Genomic DNA, 19,888 nt, shown 5'->3' on the forward strand with positions numbered 1-19,888 from the left:
AAGTAGATAGCTGAAAGACCATGTTTTTCACACTTGACTTAAGAAAATGAACTCCTGCAGCAAATGCTTAAAATGGAAATGCCTTGATAGCTGCCTTGAAATGCTTTGCTATCAGTTGGTGAACTTGTTAAAACATTTGCTAGCATAAGCGGATGTAATTAATTCATATTTGTTGGTCTGCAAGTCTATGTGTAGATCTGCATTTAAAAACAAACAAGAACCTATTTGTGGACACAGAGTTACTTTTGTATATATTCAATAACTTCATATACCAGTATTCAGCATTGTGCTATTACAAATTTTCTATCTGCGCAAGCCATCAGCTTGACAGGTGGACTGATCTCCCTCCTCTTTTGTGCTGTTCTGTGGGTTCTCCTGATACCCCCCCCCAGAACCAATTTTGGGGGCTTAGGAGGAGAAAAGGCCATTTTGCTCCTTGCAGAGGGCTTCCACTGATGGGGTTCATTAGGTTGAGCCTGCCCTTTAAAAATGGATAAAAGCAGAAGTTTAAAACATTTTGTAGCTTAACATTTTGGAACTTTTTGCCAGGGAAGGAGGCACCTTTTAACCTTTCCTTGCCCAGAAATCTCTCCCCTGTCCTGCAACACCTTTTTACCCTGGTTCTTCTGATTGCTGTAAAAATCAGCAGAAATACTTTTTACTTCTTTTTTTAATACTTTTTACTTTTAGTCTTTTTCCTCCCAGATCATTCTTAATAGGGTAACGATTGTGTGTGGTCTTTTAAATTCCATTTTAGCCCTATAATGTATGTTACCTGTCTGCAGTTTACCTTCTGACTACAATTCAGTTACTTCATTCTATGACAAGTTAAGACGTGCACCGCCATGTTAAAGGAAAAACAGATTCCTTGATATCTGCCAAGAAGTTGTGAATAGGGATAAATGACATTCTGCCAAGGAAAGATGTCAACTTTTTCATCAGACCTAATTTCCTTTTGTAGATTGTTCCTTACTCATTCAAAGTGGCTATGTAGAATGAAGTAAGCTAAGGTACATTAGGATCAGAAATCTTGTTTCATAGCAATTCCTCCCCCCCCCTCCCGCCGCCCCGATGGAAAAGAGTATGCAGCTTGTAATAATCTGGTCAACATACAGTTGACCCCCAACTTATGCACATTTAACTTGCACGATCTCAGCTTTACGTGCTTGGTGGCTAAAATTGCACAAATTAAGCGCTCACAAAGCGGAGAGCTTTAAAGCTCTTTCCATGTCAAGTTCTCCCAGTGCAGAAAGAGCTTTTAAGCTCTCCGCCTTGCTTTCTAGGCTCTGGTACACTCTCATGAGATCTTGAATGGCCCCGTGAGAACTTGCCTCCCAGAGCCCAGGAAGCAAGGCAGAAAGCTCGAAAACTATCTGATTTGCATGGGGGGCAAGGCTTGCTCAGTGAGCTTACTTAAGAACAGTAGGGATGCTCATGGGGTGGGGATGGTTCTGGGGTTGTTTTGACTATATGTGATTTAGGTTTTACGCGCAATCCCTGGAACACAGCCCACACACAAGTTGCAGGTTGACTGTATTATAACTTAAACTAGAAAACTGCATACTTAGTGCAAATACTTGGACATGCATTCTTCTGAAATCTCTACCAGATGATGTAGAGATGGTAAGTAACCCATATAGTTGTTAATTACAGATGGAAAAAGATTAATCCACCCTCTTATCAGTGAGTGGTGTATAAGAATATGGCTAATATGGGCAAACTCACAATTGTGATAAAAGCTAGAGAGGGAAAACAATAAAGTGATCAATTTATACAGAAATGGAGCATGTTCATTTCTTAATGGAATGCTAGGATACAGGATCAACAATATTCTTTATTGATTAGCCACTTTTTTATTTTTTTCTATTTTACATAACTCGGCTTACTGATACGAATGGCTATGGTTATGATTATTTATTCTGCTATCACATTATATACCTTACTTCATGCTATTTATTTTTCCTGTTTGTTGACTGCAAAATTGTAAAAATTATTATAGTGCACTGTGGGGTTGTAAGCTTTTATCACTTTTGGGAAAAACAAAAAACAAAATCAGTGGAGCCTACTTCAGAATGAACACGCTTAGGATTAATGAACAGCATACTAAATTGCCTTTATACCTGACAACCTGGTTCATATGTAATGATAGACCATGGTTTCTTATAACAAATAGGAGACTTGGACTCATGCATGAGGAAAGATTTAATTCTTGTTGGTTCTCAACTGCAGTTTTCTGTTTTGTCTGATTTTGGGAAACTGTGGCTTGAACATAGGGGCCGCTTATTTTTGGATCTAGATTCAGTTAGGTAGCCATATTTCTGACACAGTCGAAATATACCATATTTTTTGCTCTATAAGACTCACTTTTTCCCTCCTAAAAAATAAGGGGGAATGTGTGTGCGTCTTATGGAGCGAATGCAGGCTGTGCAGGTATTCCAGAAGCCAGAACAGCAAGAGGGATTGCTGCTTTCACTGCACAGCGATCCCTCTTGCTGTTCTGGCTTCTGAGATTCGGAATTTTTTTCCCTTGTTTTCCTCCTCCAAAAACTAGGTGCGTCTTGTGGTCTGGTGCATCTTATAGAGCGAAAAATACGGTATATATACATACATATACACACACACACACACACATATATATATATATATATATATATATTTGCTTTCGTAGATTTTCACGGGTACAGGAATGCAGGTTTTGGTGTCTTCGGGTGTCTTCCCGTGTAAGAGTTGGGGTGTCTAGGCTAGACACCCCAACTCTTACACGGGAAGACACCCGAAGACACCAAAACCTGCATATATATATATATATGCAGGTTTTGGTGTCTTCGGGTGTCTTCCCGTGTAAGAGTTGGGGTGTCTAGGCGACGTTTCGACGAGGTCTCACTCGTCATCTTCAGGCTGGTGCTTTCGGCTTCTTGTTACTGGAACAGAGCTGTCTCTGTTCCAGTAACAAGAAGCCGAAAGCACCAGCCTGAAGATGACGAGTGAGACCTCGTCGAAACGTCGCCTAGACACCCCAACTCTTACACGGGAAGACACCCGAAGACACCAAAACCTGCATTCCTGTACCCGTGAAAATCTACGAAAGCAAATATATATATATATATATATAATGTCCAGTAGCACCTTAGAGACCAACTAAGTTTCTTATTGGTATAAGCTTTCGTGTGCATGCACACTTCTTCAGGATGTATCTGAAGAAGTGTTATTGCACATGAAAGCTTATACCAAGAACAAACTTAGTTGGTCTTTAAGGAGCTACTGGACAATTTTTTAATTTCTGGATGATAGTGAGTGCCGATTGTCACCTGGCATGATTGCAGTCCGAGCCCAGGGCAAACTTCTGGTCCTGCACAATAGGTTGGGAGATGACATTCCATCCTCCTTTGGCCACGGCAGGTTGCTGGGAGGCTTGTAATCAAATGGACCTATCAGCTTAGAGCAAAAACCAGGAGTGAAACCTATTATTCTCGTGTTGCAAGTGAGTCTGAGGCTCATACCAGCTTGTATTTCTAACACTTTGTTTTATATGAACTCAGCCACTGAGCCAAATCAGCTGACCCACTACTGTGTACTTTGGTAAAGCATTTAAGTAGGAAACAAACCAAGGAGGTGCAAAATAGAGAGTTTTCTTTTTGAGGCTGATTATACTATGTGAGAGAACTCTGCTCACACTATATTTTGCCCCCCACCCCCATTTTTTCTGGTGCTTCATTGCTGAACAAGAGTGCAGGTTGGTTAGTTCTGAATAACTCTGGGTTGTTCATGTTGCAAGCTGAAACACGGAGTGAAAAGTGTTAAAAATTCAGAAGATTTAATGTTTAGGCATTTTGTTTAGCAATGTTCAGTACTGGTATAATTATAGATGCATTGTATTGTTTACTGTAAGCATAGCGTGTGTGGATAAATATAGATTAATAGTAGCTGAACTGTTATGAGCTGACTGGGCATATGTCCAAGATAATAAAATATTGACAGACTCAGTTTTTTGTATAGTAACATTTTTAACTTTGCTGTGATGGTGCTCACATATATAGTTGGGAAAAGTTGGAAATGTAGATTAAGCAAACTACTTTTTAGTTCATTTCTTTTTCTGATTTAATGCATCATTCAGTCTAGAAAGTTGTGCATGATCTTGCAGTTTAGAGTTTTGTTTCTATAGTGAATGTTGTTTTTTCCCTTTCAGGTTAGCACTGTATGTATATGAATATCTGCTCCATGTAGGAGCACAAAAATCAGCGCAGACGTTTTTATCAGAGGTATGTTTCCTATCATTTTTATGTCTTCCAGAATTCTAGATAGCCAGTTTCACTTGATGGATAGGATTTAGGCTAGTCTTGTGAATTCAGTGTACAATGAGCTGTTGTTTTGTCCACTTATATGAGTTCACTCCACTCTAACTGATGTCTGGTGTGTACTCCGTCACTCTTTAAGGACAACTACCATGAAGGTGAGGGTGAAAGAGTACATACATGCAGCAGCCACAGTCATTTTTCTTCACCTGGAAAAAAGCAGCTGTATGTGGTTGTTGCTTGCTTCTGTTCCCTCTTACTTGATACTAGGACCATTTCCTGGAGGCAAGCTTTACTTGCCACAGGTCATCGCTTATTTAAATGAGTTGGTTTGAAGCAAAAAAAATTTTTTTTTAAAGGATTCAAGTATTGTATAGCCACATTAACAACTAGATAAGATTTTCCTGTGCTTTTCTTGCTATGCCCTCAGTAGCATAAACTTCACAGTATTGTAAATTGCTTCAAGACTTTTTGAAGAGAGAAGCAATGTATACATTTATTAAAAATTCAGCCTTTGAAGGAAATGGCTATCTGCTTCTGTTCATAAAATTCATGAATAACACAAGTAACACAACAGAATAGCACAGGTTTTCAACATGAATATATGTGCATATCATTTAACTAATTATGCAGTTCTATATTGGAGTGGTCCATTTATTTCTATGAATATTTTCTGTTTCCTCTGGAGTCCCCTCTGGGGGTAAACAAATGTGTCTGTTTCAGTTTCTCACTTTTTCAGTTCAGTTTGTTCCATTTCAGTATCAGTTGGCAATTTTAAAAAAAATCCACATGAAAATGTTAAAACATTTTGTGTATGCTTCTCTTAATATACACATTTATGAATTTTCTCTAATATAGTGCATTTCCTTAGGTATATTATTGAAAATAATGTACAAGTCTTGGATTGGAAAGCTGCACCACAAAATTAAGAGAAGTGTAAATTTTGAAGGATAGCAGCACATTGGCTCATGTATTGGAGTGCAATTTTCCTTTACTTGATACTTGATATCATTGGCCATTGGGAACAATAGATCTTTTGCAGGTGTCTGTTTTGGCACCTTTCAGTAAACTTTTTGAAGAATCATCCATAGTACCTACGGCTGTCAGCTGATTCATTTTTATATCGATTAACTAAACTTGAATTTTATTAAAACACTGAATATAGATGTTCTTTTAAGGATAATGGAGAATGATTTTTTTTTGTAAGGTGCATATTTAGGCCACATTTCAATATTTTCTTTTCAATAATGTGGCTATCCAGCATAGCAGACAAAAAAATATATTACAGAGCGGCAATGGTTTCAATAAATTATCCCAAAACACCAGTACCATGAAAGGGACAAACTGGCATTGAGTTTATGCTAGGGACCGTGAACTTCAGCGGTCTTTTTGCTAGAAGAAAAATGTATCTGCTTCTAGTCAGAAGGGAAAGAGGCCTTTTTAACTAATATGTAAGAAGAAAGGTGGCTAATCTGTGTGATCAGCAGGATGTTGTTATTTCCAGCTTTGGCTTTCCTCATTCATTTCGTGGTTCGGGTGAGATTTGGTCTTTAATTCAAGCTTCAGGTGACTGATAATGACTAGCATGGAAAAGGTGGGTAGATAGGTTATTGAGAATCTCTTGTTCTTGTAATGTCATTGATTACTAGTAGGTACAAAACAAACAAAAGGAAACCATATTTTGTACAATGCATAATAGTGCCCTGTTCCAAAGAGCCTCTTTAGTAGAGGTGCAGTGGGCTTTCACAAAGAAGTGGTCCTTTTCTGCAGTGATGCCCTCCCAAAGGAGGCACAACTGGTGCCAACATTATAAGCTTTTTGGCACCGGGTGAAGACCAGCATATTAGTCTCGGAATTTTTGATTAATTGGGGGAATTTTGCTGTATTCTGTTGTTTATATTTTGTCTAGGTGAAAAAAAATTCTAATCACTATTTATGCTGGTTTTAGATAAGATGGGAAAAAAATATCACATTGGGCGAGCCCCCAGGATTCTTACACTCTTGGTGGTGGTAAGTATTTCAAGCTTTTAAAAAGACTACTTTGTTTGTTTTGTGTTTATTAAAGTGTTACTGTACAAAATCTTATTTTTATTAAAAAATAACTGGAATCTACTGTTAATTTCTTTTTCGGAAAGAGTAATGTTTTCCAATATGGTGTCTCTTTCTCTGGGTTTCCCCACCCGCACCCCCAAGATAGAAAAAAAACACACCTTTACTTGGTTGCTAGTTGTTTGTACACTTCTGAAGTCCAAGGGTAACTTGCAGAGAGTCTTTTTCTGACTGGGAGGTTGAGGAAGGCCCCTGCAGCTGCTAGTTCTCTGTCTGCTGGCTGGTCTCGGGTAGGTCTCTCCCTTGCCATGATGTTCTCCCTGGAAGGCAGGGGGAGCAACTTCCAAGACAGGTCCATGCAGAGGCCTAGGGTGGGGGGACAGGCAGCCGAATACACTTGCCCCAAGCTTTGGAGGGCTAGGCTGGCTCCGGGCCCCACCTGGGACCGGCTGCTTTTCTCTTTTAGTTTATAACTTTATTTTAGCAAGACTCCCGGCACAGGCCTGATGAGCCCTGCATGGACCTGCTCCCAGAGGCCCTGGTCCCGTTTCTGATGAAAGCGATCAGACTGCGTTTCCTTTAACTCTGCAGAATTTAAAATAATTGCATGCATTTGTATACTGTATGTTAGCTTGGTTTACGTAGTCCTCCTTTTGTTTTATTTTTTTAAATAAAAACATAATTTTAAATGTTTACAATCTGTAATATTTGCAATGTAAATAAACACTGGAGTAAAGTAATAGATTTTTATCTGTCCTGCTCTGCCAGCTCCCTTTCTGTCCCTTATATGAAAGTTTTGCAGGAGAATACATGCTGCACCCTGGAGGCTCAGGCTGGAAAATTGTTCATGAGCTTTTAAATGTATTTAAAGCTTTTTCTGATGTTGTTTTAAGCTCTGGATTGATTGTTTGCTTTTAGAATAGGTGCTCCTAAAAAAAGCAGCAAAAACAACTTCACTTGTTGTTAGATTTTCTTGTTATCCATGAGAGTTTTGAAATCTTTTCTTCATGCTTAAATCACAAAATATATAATTTGGATATTCTTCATACAGCACACCAAAATAATAAGTAAAATGTATAGATGTTGTTTAGTCTGTGTAATAGTCAGTTTAGTCTTTAGTGCTCTTAAGTTTGCAGAACTTCAGCAGTTTGTAATGCCAAAATGCTGATGCTGCACAAAACATAGTCGGAAAGCATGAAGAGAGATGGTAATCAGTACTGTTATTACCTTAATAATTTGTGCATATGTTTGGGATCATACACCTGAAATACATGTAAAGTGTTACAATGCTTTTTTGTCCCCCCTCCCATTTTTAGTGTGTTTTGGGATCTCTATTGCGCAGCTCCAGAAAGACGTGAAACATGTGAACACTCAAGTGAAGCTAAAGCCTTTCATGACTATGTAAGTTTTATGCTTATTGACTCTGTTTTGCCTGTTGGTTTGTTCACAGGTAGAATCTGCAATGTATGTGGCACTTTCCCAGCATTTAGGAGAGGTTTCTTTTGCCAAGTTCTTCAGTTCCTGTGATACACAGAGGAAGGGAAACTTACTGTTGCTGTGAAAGACTTTATTTTATGTAGGTTAGCAAGGGTTCATCCTTACAAAAACCTTCCAGATATCAGCCCTATGGTTAAAGTCAAAGTGGTCATACCTTCCTAAATTGAATATGTTTGGCATCGGTAGAGAAGAGTGGGAAGCATAAGCAAGAGCAGATCTAGAGGCAAGAGCGAAATTATCTAAGGCTATAATTATTAACCAACATCACTATTGTCTGAAGGTAACTAACGAGGAAAAAATAGTTCATGGGGAAAAGCCAAAATCAATAGATAGAAGCATATGCAAATCTGTTAGTGGTCTACTTATGCAAGCTTTAAGAAATGGTTTGGGTGCTACTAGCTAGCAACTTGAGCATAGTTTTTAAATGGATGTTTTTAAATGGATGGAAGCTAGGAACCAGGACTTCAGCACAAGACTTCCGCAAGATATTGCCCCCTAGCTTTAAGATGAGGCTGTTGGGTGATTGCTTTATCTTAGACTTGGTGGTAGTCTAGAATACATTATTAAAGAAAAATATCCTCATTTTGATAGGTGTGGTCATAAGCAAGTATGCTTAGGCTTTTATTTATCTCTGAAAATGTCACTATCATGTAAATTGGTTTCAGCTGTAATAATGCGTAGAAAATATAAATACTGATTTGATATAGTTTATATGTTCAAAGTTGGAGGATTTGCTCAGTAAAAGGATTAGTTAATTGTATAAACTAAATACTAATTCACAAAATGCCTTGTACTTTCTCTTCTCTTCTCTTCTCTTCTCTTCTCTTCTCTTCTCTTCTCTTCTCTTCTTCCTGTACTAGCCATGGTAATAGCCACTTTCAGATCTATAGTGCAGTGGCAGACTTTGGGCTTTCAAATTCAGCGGTGCCCCATATGACTCCAAAATTTGGTGCCCCCCCGCACTCCGTTCTAAGTCACTGTTGCGGTGCTGAACCATTCTTGGTTCGGCTCCCCGTGCAGATAAACGGCTCGCACTCCCCTAAATCCACCCCTGCCATAGCAACATGTCAGCCAGGCCATGAGTGGGTGAAGTCCAGCACATTCACTGCCACACCTGCAGAAGCAAGGGAGAAGTGGAGCTGTGTGTCATCCGCAGATTGCTGACAATATACTGTGAAACTCTGGATAACTGCTCTCAGCATATTCTTGCACTTAGTTCTCATCATGCTAAAATATAGTTTAGCAAAATGTCCAAGCTGGGCCATTATCTTCTGAAAGAGTCTACTGTGCTGTTGACTCAATGAAAAAAAAAGAGCTGTATCAATATGTGTTTACTGAAGAATATCTGCTTTATAGGACCAGGCTTTACCCACGAATGGCCTGGGTCACATGTCACATTAAACATATTTGAAAACAAACTATGGTTTCATGTGAATAAGCAGCATGATGGCACACACTTCTCAGCAGTTCCCACAGTGCATCTTCCCTGTTCCTGCTTCAATGGCACAGATGAAACAATCCAGAATCTTTCTTATCATTCTACTTGAGTTAGGGTTCATGGTTTACATCCCTCCAAACACACAACGAACAGTAACCAATATTTGTTCTTGGTTTGCTGCTTGTGGGCTGTTTTGGAGTGAAACAAGCCATGAGCCTGGGTTTGGCTGACACAAGCCACACTCTGACTTCACCTGTTCACTTTTTCATTTGTCAGCATTTTCCTAATTCTTGTAGGTTAGCAATAAATCAGAAATATAAAGGACGTGATCTAGCCGTGATCTAAGTCCTTTTGGATTTTTTTGTAAGCGAGCATATGCTCAGACATGAGATAATTTTACAGCGCTTAACTTTGGTTAGGTTGCTCTCCACATTTGCATACTCCTGGGTGGCTGCAAAGGAGTATCTCTGCTTTATTAACAGGTTGCATGTTTGGGTAAGTGGATGCTGACTTCAATACAAATTTTAAAAATGTGCTGGAAGTGGGTTATGTCTGAAAAGAAAATTGCCAAAGGGTAGTCTTGACAGCAGCATGAAATCACAGAGTCCCCTCCCCACAAATCTAAATATGCTGCCTATTTGTTTCTTAGATAATCAAGTGCCCTAATGTGTATTTAACCTGAACTGGTATGGGACAGATAATCTGTGGGGAAAGGTTTAAATTAATACTATAAAAATGTATGAGAAAAGCTTAGTGGTGTAGAACATCTGCTTTGCATACAGAATGTCCCTGCTTCAATTCCTGATATCTCCAGGTTGAGCTGGGACAGAACCCTACCTGAGACCCCAAATGTAGACAGTACTGAGCTAGATGAAGCAATGGCCTTGTTCACTATAAGACAGCTGCCTATGTTCCTAATTCACATATAAGATTCCTTATTCTAGTTACCTTATGTGTATTAATGAGAAATCTCCAACTTGTGTTCTGTGTTTTCCAGGCAGTGTAAAGCCACTGTAAAGAAAGCCTTTACAGAGAGAGTTTTGTTAGAAGACAGGATTGGAGACTTAGTGTTATAGTTTACAACTCTGGTTACAAAGACGAGACCTCCGGGTATAGGGTTGTATACAAATTCAATAAATAATAATAATAAGTACAAATAGTTTGGTGGCAGGTCGAAGCAAGCATACAGGCATTGTTAGCTCCACAGCAATATCAAATCAGTCTTATAAAATCCATCCAGCTAACCCCCACCCCAGCAAAATCTAGCATGTTTCGCTTAAAGCACTCAGCCCCCCCCCCCCAATTTCCAGACCAGGCCACCCATTTTTAATAAGAAATAGAGGGGCATGACTCCCTGGTATGTTCTGCAGTTTCTTAAAGCTCTCAATTACCTAGTACCCTACTCTCCATTGTCCTGGCTAACTGATTGTTTATACATCAGAAGCGGGGTCCATATATCCATCTTGTAATTCATTGGGTACATATTACTTTATACCTTGCATGTATTTGTCTGTGCACCTGGTGCTTCCTTGCATTTTTCCAGTTCATTTCCTTACATGATGTCAATGTCAATATCCCAATAATAGTGTTAATCATGAGAAATTAAAAATCTGCATCTACTCAAAAATTAACATAAATATATTATAGCAAATATAAGCATGTTAAGTAAAATTAAGCCAGTACTTTCTTGAAAATAAGATGCATGCTTCTGCAAGTTGTCAGATTTTTATAGTTTGAAATAAATCTGAAGCAATTCTGTGTGGTATACAATTTCTGTAGGGGGGCAGGTGTTCCATATAATCATTATTCACATACAGTGGTACCTTGGGTTAAGAACTTAATTTGTTCCGGAGGTCCATTCTTAACCTGAAACCGTTCGTAACCTGAGGCGTGCTTTTGCTAATGGGCCTCCTGCTGCCGCCATGCCGCTGGTGCATGATTTCCGTTCTTATCCTGGGTAAGGTAACCCGAAGCATCAGTAACCCATGGTACCACTGTACTTTAAAGTGTTAATATTAATGTGTTAAAATATTTTAAGGGGTGTAAACTCCATGAACTGATGTGCTGCAAAATGTGGTTTCTGCTGTTTGGAAGCAAAACATTTTCTGGCGGTGCGGCATGAAACCAATAGGAATTGCGTATTCATAGCTGTCTGACCCCGTAGGACAATCTTGTAATTTAATGTGAATTTAGATCCCACCCCCAGCCGCCGACCTCTGTTGGAGCAGAAATGTGCTTTTCACATTAGTATAAAATAAGACGTTTGCAGTTTATCAGTCAGACACCCATGTGGTATTTTGCCTTGATTTACTTGGATATTGAGCATGTAAACAAAACTGGATACTTTTTTTCTTTTTAAATGCCTAGTGTTTTGTTTTTAAATCCTTGTACACTACAGTGGGTGCTTCTTTGTCTTATAGTTTGTTTCCTTTGTGTGGTTTAGAATTGAGAGAAATGGCTACTTATTCCTTATATTTTATCTACCTGGGAAATTCTTTTGCTCCTAACCCTGTAACTTAAGGTGGCTGTTAGTCTTTGCTTGATAACTGCTGTCACTTGACAATGCTCTTGTGTTTCTCAACTAAATCCAGTGGTGTTGCTGGAGCAGTACGTCTCTGGCTTTTTGGATCAAATAACAGAAGCAAGTGAAAATTGCTTAGTTGTTCCCTGCAATCTCTCCTCCTTTGCTTTTCCTGGTGGGGGTGTTATCATGTTCTTCCCCATATTTAGTAGTCTTGAAGCATCTGGAAGAGACTAAAAGAGATCCCTAACATTCCTGCAGTAAGGCTGCAAACTGACATCCCCATCTGGGCTGGGACGGTGGTTGGGAGGGCTTGGATTGCACTGGAGGTAAAAGGGAGAGCCTGAGCTCATAGACAATCTGGACTCAAGCTCACACTGTGATGAGGGGCAGCCTAAGTTGGTGGAAGCATGCTGTAGTAGATTTAATCCTGTGCAGGGGCTTGTAGAAACAACAGCAACTTTTATTATATGGCCATAGGCCCATTAAATGCAGTAGCTAGTACATCCTCCTTTCTTTGACAAATGGGCACACAACTGGCAGTTGCACATATGCCACAAAAACAATTTCCTTACAATTTCAGAACTGTGAACAATTACAGAATGTGATTCATAAAATAATGGCTGTTGCAAATGGGCATATGCATTGCATCTTATTGGCTTTAAAACTCAATATCCATTGTCTGTTTTGAGTATTTTAAAATATTAAGGCCTCTTCTTAAAAAAGCACTTTCAAATAATGACTGTGTGTTGTGGTCTGTTCGTATCAGATCCTCAGATCTGTCTAGCATTAAGTAGAACAGAGAGGTAAAAAAATTAACAATTTGGATTCAAGTCTCAGAGACACCAGAACCTATATGATTGGGGGTGGAGGAAGAGGCAGAGATATGCAGCTCAATAGCTGATTGTTTGTGACTCTGAGCTACTGCAGAGTATTGGATATTGGTAACTAATTTTCAGTTGTCCAGAATGATCCTTTAAAAATCTAGATAGAAATATGAATAGATAAAAAATATTTCTTTCTAGTTGTCTCTGGATTTGGTAGCCATGAGGGAATTGTCTAAAATAATTAAATATGTAATGCATTCAAGTCACCTTAAGGAAAAATAGCCTTTAATTTTTGTTACTTGTAATTAAGCTATGGTACCATACGTAGGAGGGACATTGATGGCTGTTCCTGCTTCAGAGAACAGCTTCCATTTCTGACTCTGCAAGACCTCTGCTTTAATTTTTAATCCTGACTTGCCGGGCATTCAGATGCACTGCCTGTAACTATACTAGAATCAACATATTACTGCAAATGTTTGATGAACCATGGAATTAGTTCAGCATTCATTTCCAGTTACTTGGTTTCTAAATGTACTCTTTTGGGACCTAAACAGTGTTGTCAATATTATTTGTTGTAGTTGCTCAGCAGTTTTCTGTTTAATATTGTTCAGAGGTTTTTTGTTTGTTTTTAATTGCACCAACTGCCTTCCTGAAGGAACAGAATGAGTCCCATATTAGCACAAATGAAGAAATACATTTTCCCTTCATGTAGCCATTCATCAATATGATATTTGAGCTCAATAATTTAAAATGGTTATGGTTTTCCTACAAGTTTTGGCTCAGTACAATAACAGTAGTCAAAATAAGCCTACCTTCTGTGTCAGGGTGCCAACTTGCCCCCTGCAATGAGGGGGCCTGGCATCACGTGACCCGACCTGCCCTCATCCAGTGGGCCAGTGGTACCTGCAAAGCTCAGATTCCAGAAGCAATGGGAAAGCCAGCTGTGTCCTCTCATCTTCCTCTTCCTGGCCTAGGGAAAATGGAAGAGAGGGCGAGGATCCAGGAATTACCGTATTTTTTGCTCTATAAGACTCGCTTTTTCCCTCCTAAAAAGTAAGGGGAAATGTGTGTGCGTCTTATGGAGCGAATGCAGGCTGCACAGCTATCCCAGAAGCCAGAACAGGAAGAGGGATCGCTGCTTTCACTGCACAGCAATCCCTCTTGCTGTTCTGGCTTCTGAGATTCAGAATTTTTTTTTTCTTGTTTTCCTCCACCAAAAACTAGGTGCATCTTATGGTCTGGTGCGTCTTATGGAGCAAAAAATACGGTAGCCAACCTCCTGGTGAAGAGCCATGATACAGCAGCACTTGGGCAGTGACAGCTTCTTCACCCTTCTTCCCACCTGATGCAAAGCCCCAGAGCTCAGGACCAGCTCCCCACCAGATTTCTCCCTCCTCACACCGCCCCCAGCCTAGGCAAGAGCAGAGCAGCCCAAGCAAGGGCGATCACCTCCAGAAAGGTGATGAAGAAAGGCAGCTCTGCTGGGAGAACGAGGGATGGGGAATCTGCGCTGGACCCACATTGCCAAAAATAGGAGTCAACTCTTCAACCCCCACAATAAAATATTTTAGGAGGCCGCCCCCAAAGTTAATGGGCATTGGTATTCAAATGGTGTGTGTGCACTGTGTCATGTGATCGATTATGTGAGGTGGGGCTTACCTAGCCCCCCTCCCAATATTTTATTCTGGTGCCAAATGAGGACAAGTGGAAGAGCCCAACTTCAAGCTCCGAGCCACAAGTTGAGGCATCACTCCGCTTGGGGCAGCTCAGCCTAGCCCACCCTTCCCTGTCGCTCTCTGCAGCAAAAGCTGCCTGCTCCCTCTCAGCGGAACAGGTGCCATTTTCCAATTAGAAATTACAATGTGGTGTGAGGGCAGACGGTGGAGAGCTGCTCTGCTCAGAGTCCCAGAGAGTTCTTTTCCTTCCCTCCATATAACACACAAGTGCTTCTGAAGCCCTATTTGGAGTTTAAATTTGCAGATCAACCATTGCAAACACACACACACACACACACACACACACAACCAACATTCCAATGTAGAAGCGTCCCCGTCTGAATTGCAAAAATGCCTGTGCTTTCAGTTAATAAACACTCTCTCTCTCTCTCTCTCTCTCTCTCTCTCTCTCTCTCTCTCTCTCTCTCCATTGACTACTAGAGTTAGGATTGTGCCATGTTCCCTGCCTTTCCCAGGGAGACTGTAGGCAGCTTGGAAACAGGAAGTGGTTGGGGTGTTGTTGTTGTTTATAGTGGGATTGGTTTTAACTCAGAAGCACAACTTGGGCTGGAAAAGGCCGCATGTGCTGTAGGGAATGCGTCTGCACAATTGCTGGACATGGAACAGTCGAAACCGTGGTTGGCTATCCAAAGGAGAGCTTCAGTTTGGAGAAACGAGCCAAGAGAAATGCACGAAAAATAAAACCATCGCACATAGGGGCAACACAAAGTGTAGTAGTGATACATACCAAATTTATTGCAGTGCATTGCAACATGCATTTTTTTCTCAGTTGTAGCTACACTTTGGCTCTTTTAGGTCCTGTCCTAAATTTGTTCATTATGACTCATTATTTGAAACTGGGTAGACTGCCTTCTTTTTTATACTTAGGTTATGCATCTGTAGGTGCAATGCAGTTTCTGTTTGTCCAGTAACTTGAAAATAATTGTAATAAAAGTCTGGACTAAATGTTAATTACTTAAATATCTTACTATTAATGTGCTACAAACAGATTAATTAATTTTTGTATTTTAAAGTAACTTGGACTTCATCAAGTTCTGTTAGCCAGCAAACAAAGGAATGATTGAAAGATCCTAAGGATGGGAATTCTACATGCCTCTGGTCAATTGAGTTACACTTCCCACTCCCACCCTGTTGCCTCCTACTTTAATTATACCTAGTGATCTGTAGCACAATGTGTAAAGTATTTATGCCTACAGTTCTGAAACCTTCTTATGACAGAGCAAGAGCCTCCTCCAGACACGAAGTAGTAAATAATTTGAGCCCTCATAAGTATAATTAAAAACGAAGCAAACGTGTCTCTCATTCTAGGCACAGAGCCAGGTAGACAATGGAAAATAGGATGAGCATGTTGTAAGCACATTCTCTTATGAGAAGGATCCCAGGACAGCTAAAGTGTTCCTAAAAGAAAAATAGAACTGCTCCTAATAACTAATGAGGGCTCATGGATCCACTTGACAAGTGGATCGTGGGATCCACTTGGCAAGACCTAAGACCATTCTCTGCGAATTCTGTCCTCTTGCGATTTGACTTTGACATTTGTTTGATATTTTTCCAAGTTGAAGTGCTTCGAATTACACAGCTTGCTTCATCCAAATTCTTGATGATGTGGCACTTTTTTATTCTTTCTCATGAGTTCTTGCTATTAGCGCCACTGTTCTCTTCATTTGAAAAAGTAGCTACTTGCTCTGATCTCTAGTAGAGGCTTTATGTATGTTATCATAGGAAATATGGTAAAAAAATAATAGATTGAACATATAACACATAGCTTGAAGATAAACTTGTTTCCATGACGACGTTCTCTAAAATAGTTAAGTCTGGCAATAAGTAGAAATGGTGTTATGCAGTGATCATTAGGTCAGTCATCTGTTTATTGAATTAAAGATTATGGATTTACAAGATCTTCCTCCTTTTCTCTACATTGCTACGATCTAGCCATGTGATTACATGTTAAATTTGCATGTTACTGGATTGCGTTTGTAGACACAAGTGTGTAAAATGTAGCTAAGCATTTGTACAATCTAAAAGGATATTATGCTAATTTTATTTGGCAAAATGTATTTAAGCCTTTGAAATACTTGAATCTGTGCAATTCCAAACAGTACTTTTTAGAACGTAATACAGTGGTGATTAGATTCACCATAAATCACGTTTGAATGTCTTAAAATTTTATACTCAAAACCTGGTTTCAGTTACTTTGAATCCATTCAGAACCAATATCTAAGGACAATATTCTAGGTACCTACAGTGGGCCACTCTCATTTCTGTGAACTTAAGCTAATCTACTAAAGTTGGTATCGTTGGTAAAGAAAAGGATGGTAACTTCTTGGAAATACGGAAATAATCAAAACTTCCAAAGTTAGACCTGATTAGTATCCATGGCAGTGAGTTGAGTTACACCAGTCATTAAGCTGACAGCTATGATAGCATTTCCATCTGATTTTTTTTTTAATGAAAGCTTTGGACTTTGATGAGGTAGTATATCTTATATTTAGATTTTTATAATTTGTATATGTAAGTTTTGCTATATATGGTTGAAGGAAGCTCCCAACACTCTGTATTCGGTAGAAGGGAGAAGTTCTAAAGCTCAGCCACCAAGACTGGATTTAGGGAGCTCCCTGCCTCCATATTTAACAAAACGTACGTACCCAAAGTATTGAAGAGTAATCACTTTGCCAAGATTGCATAGCTTCTGCTCTCTAGGTGTTGGAAGGTTGGTTTACAGGGTTTCTTTTGGAGAACCACAGGCATCAGTGTGGTCAGCCAGTGGAACATTATAGAGTTGCAATGCAATCTATGTGGTTGCCCTAGACCAACGGTTCTTTGCCTTTTTTGGGTCACAGGCTCCAGAGAATCTGATGAAAGCTATTGACCTGCTCCCCAGAAAAATACATATAAACACAAGCACACAATTTATTGCATTGGAGAAGTCATTTTGTTTGTGTCCAGTTCATGGATCCCCCTGAAGCCAATCCATGAATCCCCTAGGGGTCCATAGGTTGCAGGTCAACAAACCTTGCACTAGACAGGAATGTATAGCAAAATGGTTATGGGGGGGGGGGATAAAGGGATTGGAGAGGAGAGGATGTGTTGGTCTTACTTCCCTGACAAAGACCCATAGGATCATATTTGATCTAGGTAGCTTTCTGCTTGTAGTTTTCTTTATTAAAAAGGAATGGACTGGATCCCATATGATTGACTGCCAGCACAATTTAGAACAATGAAGGTAGATGAAGAAGGTCAGATAGCAGGGGACTGTCAACTTTGAAACGTGTTGAGTTAAATTATAAATGAGTAGGATCTTGCATTTTTATTTTTGTAATGAACATTGCAGTTGGTTGTTGTTACAAAAGATATCGGAAGTTGCAGTGATGATGCTATTAATAATTTTAATCATTTTTAGTGGTGTGGCACTGTTGTTTGACTGGTGGTGGACTACAGTGGTACCTCGGGTTACATACGCTTCAGGTTACAGACGCTTCAGGTTACTGACGCTTCAGGTTACTGACGCTTCAGGTTACAGACTCTGCTAACCCAGAAATAGTACTTCGGGTTAAGAACTTTGCTTCAGGATGAGAACAGAAATCACGTAGCAGCGGGAGGCCCCATTAGCTAAAGTGGTGCTTCAGGATAAGAACAGTTTCAGGTTAAGAACGGACCTCCAGAACGAATTAAGTACGTAACCAGAGGTACCACTGTATAGCAAAGTAATAATGATTTGTCATTTGTATTCACATGGGCAAAGCCATGTTTTGTTAGAATTATAATTAGGGGAAAATGCACAACTTGAATTAGTAGTTGCATTTATAGTGTAATTGATAGCTGATGACTACTATTTTATGCCTTCATAAGCTGAATCAATAGAACAGTGTAATGCTCTCAGTCCTACAGTGCTGATGATAACTGTTAAGTGTTTTAAGACATAACACTTAATGATGCTGGCAGCACACCATCCTACAGTCTTCTGACCTTTTTAGAGCCAGTGTGGTGTAGTAGAATAGGGTATTGGTAGCCCAATTACAGTGAAGTTGCTGCTCAACCATACCTATCACTAGGTGGTTGGCTCAGGGATGTACTCTCTGTCTAATCTACCACTTTACAGGGTTTTATGAATATAATATATTGGGGGTCATGAATGTCGTTCTGACTGTCTTGGAGGAAACAATATTGCCAGTTTTTTGTGCATTTGTATAATCAGACGTTTTGTTCATTGTCCAAATAAATTAATACAGATTAAGCAGCACTTATTCATGGTACTGTTAATCCTTTTCATACTTTGCTAGCTGATGTTTGAGACAAGGCACTTGACTAGATAGACTAGGTCAGTTGCAGTCCTGGATATATAAATAATAATCCAACAAGGCAGTTCTTAGGTTCTTAAGTGTTTCTGAAATCGCTCTTCAATTATTGCCCCAATTTGGCCAGTGCATGCTCTCTAGCACTTGTGAAATAAATGCATTCTGAAATAACTTTTGAATTCAATTTTCAGTAAAGTTTATCTTAGGCCATGTCAGGCACAGACTAATATGCTTGAGACACATCACTGTAATTCATGATCAGGTGGCTCTTGATTCAGAGTAATAGAAAAATGAAAAGATCAATAATGTTAATAAGAAATTTTTGAACAAACTTATGGGAAAGAAAGATTTCCTGAGATCATGTGTAGAAATTACTTTGTTGCTCTTGTTTATTTGTTGTAGACACAGACTGTAGTTCATCGGAAAATTCCAGTGATTTACAATTAAAACAATGCAAAGAACTTCAAAATAATAAAATGGTAAAGTCAATATAGAAAATTGAAAAACCAGTAAAACAGGAGTCATATTATAAATAAGTATAATAGTGGGGGGGGGGGAGCAGTATGGTAAAGGATAGTAGTAAGCAAGTCAACAGAGCTTGTAAAAAAGAACAAAAGTTTTTTAAAAGCCCTTTTTTTTGCAGAAAGATAGAGAAGCGGTTGAATAACTGGAGAGTTTCAAATTGTTGGGGTGGCTATTGAAACCGAAACGTCAGTGCTCATAGTAGAAGCCAATTTCCCTACACCTAAGAGAGAACTCTGAGCAGGACCTTATCAGAAGATTCTAAGTGTCAGAGGAGATCATACAGGAGGAGATGTTCTCCAAGATACTCATAGGTAGTCTAAACCACTGAGCCTCTTGGGCTTGCCGATCGTAAGGTTGGCAGTTCAAAACCACATGATAGGGTGAGCTCCTGTTGCTTTGTCCCAACTCCTGCCAACCTAGCAGTTTGGAAGCATACCAGTGTGAGTAGATAAATAGGTACCGCTGCAGTGGGAAGATAAGTGGCATTTCCGTGTGCTCTGGTTTCCATCATGGTATTCCATGCACCAGAAACGGTTTAGTCATGCTGGCCATGTGACCCGGAAAAGTTGTCTGCAGAGAAACGCTGGCTCCCTTGGCCTGAAAGCGGAGATGAGTGCTGCCCTCCATAGTTGAATTCAACTGGACTTTATCATCCAGGGGTCCTTTACTTTTTACCTTTACTGCTAGTAAGCTGTTGTACTCACCACC

The 19,888-nt window shown here is 39.6% G+C and overlaps 1 protein-coding gene across 10 annotated transcripts in view; it reads left to right on the forward strand.

The window, feature by feature from the left end:
- The window catches only part of SSBP2 (single stranded DNA binding protein 2), a 117,797-nt gene that overhangs the window by 31,531 nt on the left and 66,378 nt on the right, over window positions 1-19,888 (forward strand). For all 10 annotated transcript variants that reach the window (XM_083465466.1, XM_083465471.1, XM_083465468.1 and 7 more), the window contains 3 exons: window positions 4,187-4,259; window positions 6,241-6,302; window positions 7,658-7,742. In XM_083465466.1, the coding sequence (XP_083321592.1) occupies window positions 4,187-4,259; window positions 6,241-6,302; window positions 7,658-7,742 (220 nt within the window). The remainder of the gene's footprint in view (window positions 1-4,186; window positions 4,260-6,240; window positions 6,303-7,657; window positions 7,743-19,888) is intronic.

The sequence above is a fragment of the Podarcis liolepis genome, assembly GCF_965112155.1.
Source record: "Podarcis liolepis genome assembly, chromosome: 11".
Classification (NCBI taxonomy): domain Eukaryota; kingdom Metazoa; phylum Chordata; class Lepidosauria; order Squamata; family Lacertidae; genus Podarcis; species Podarcis liolepis.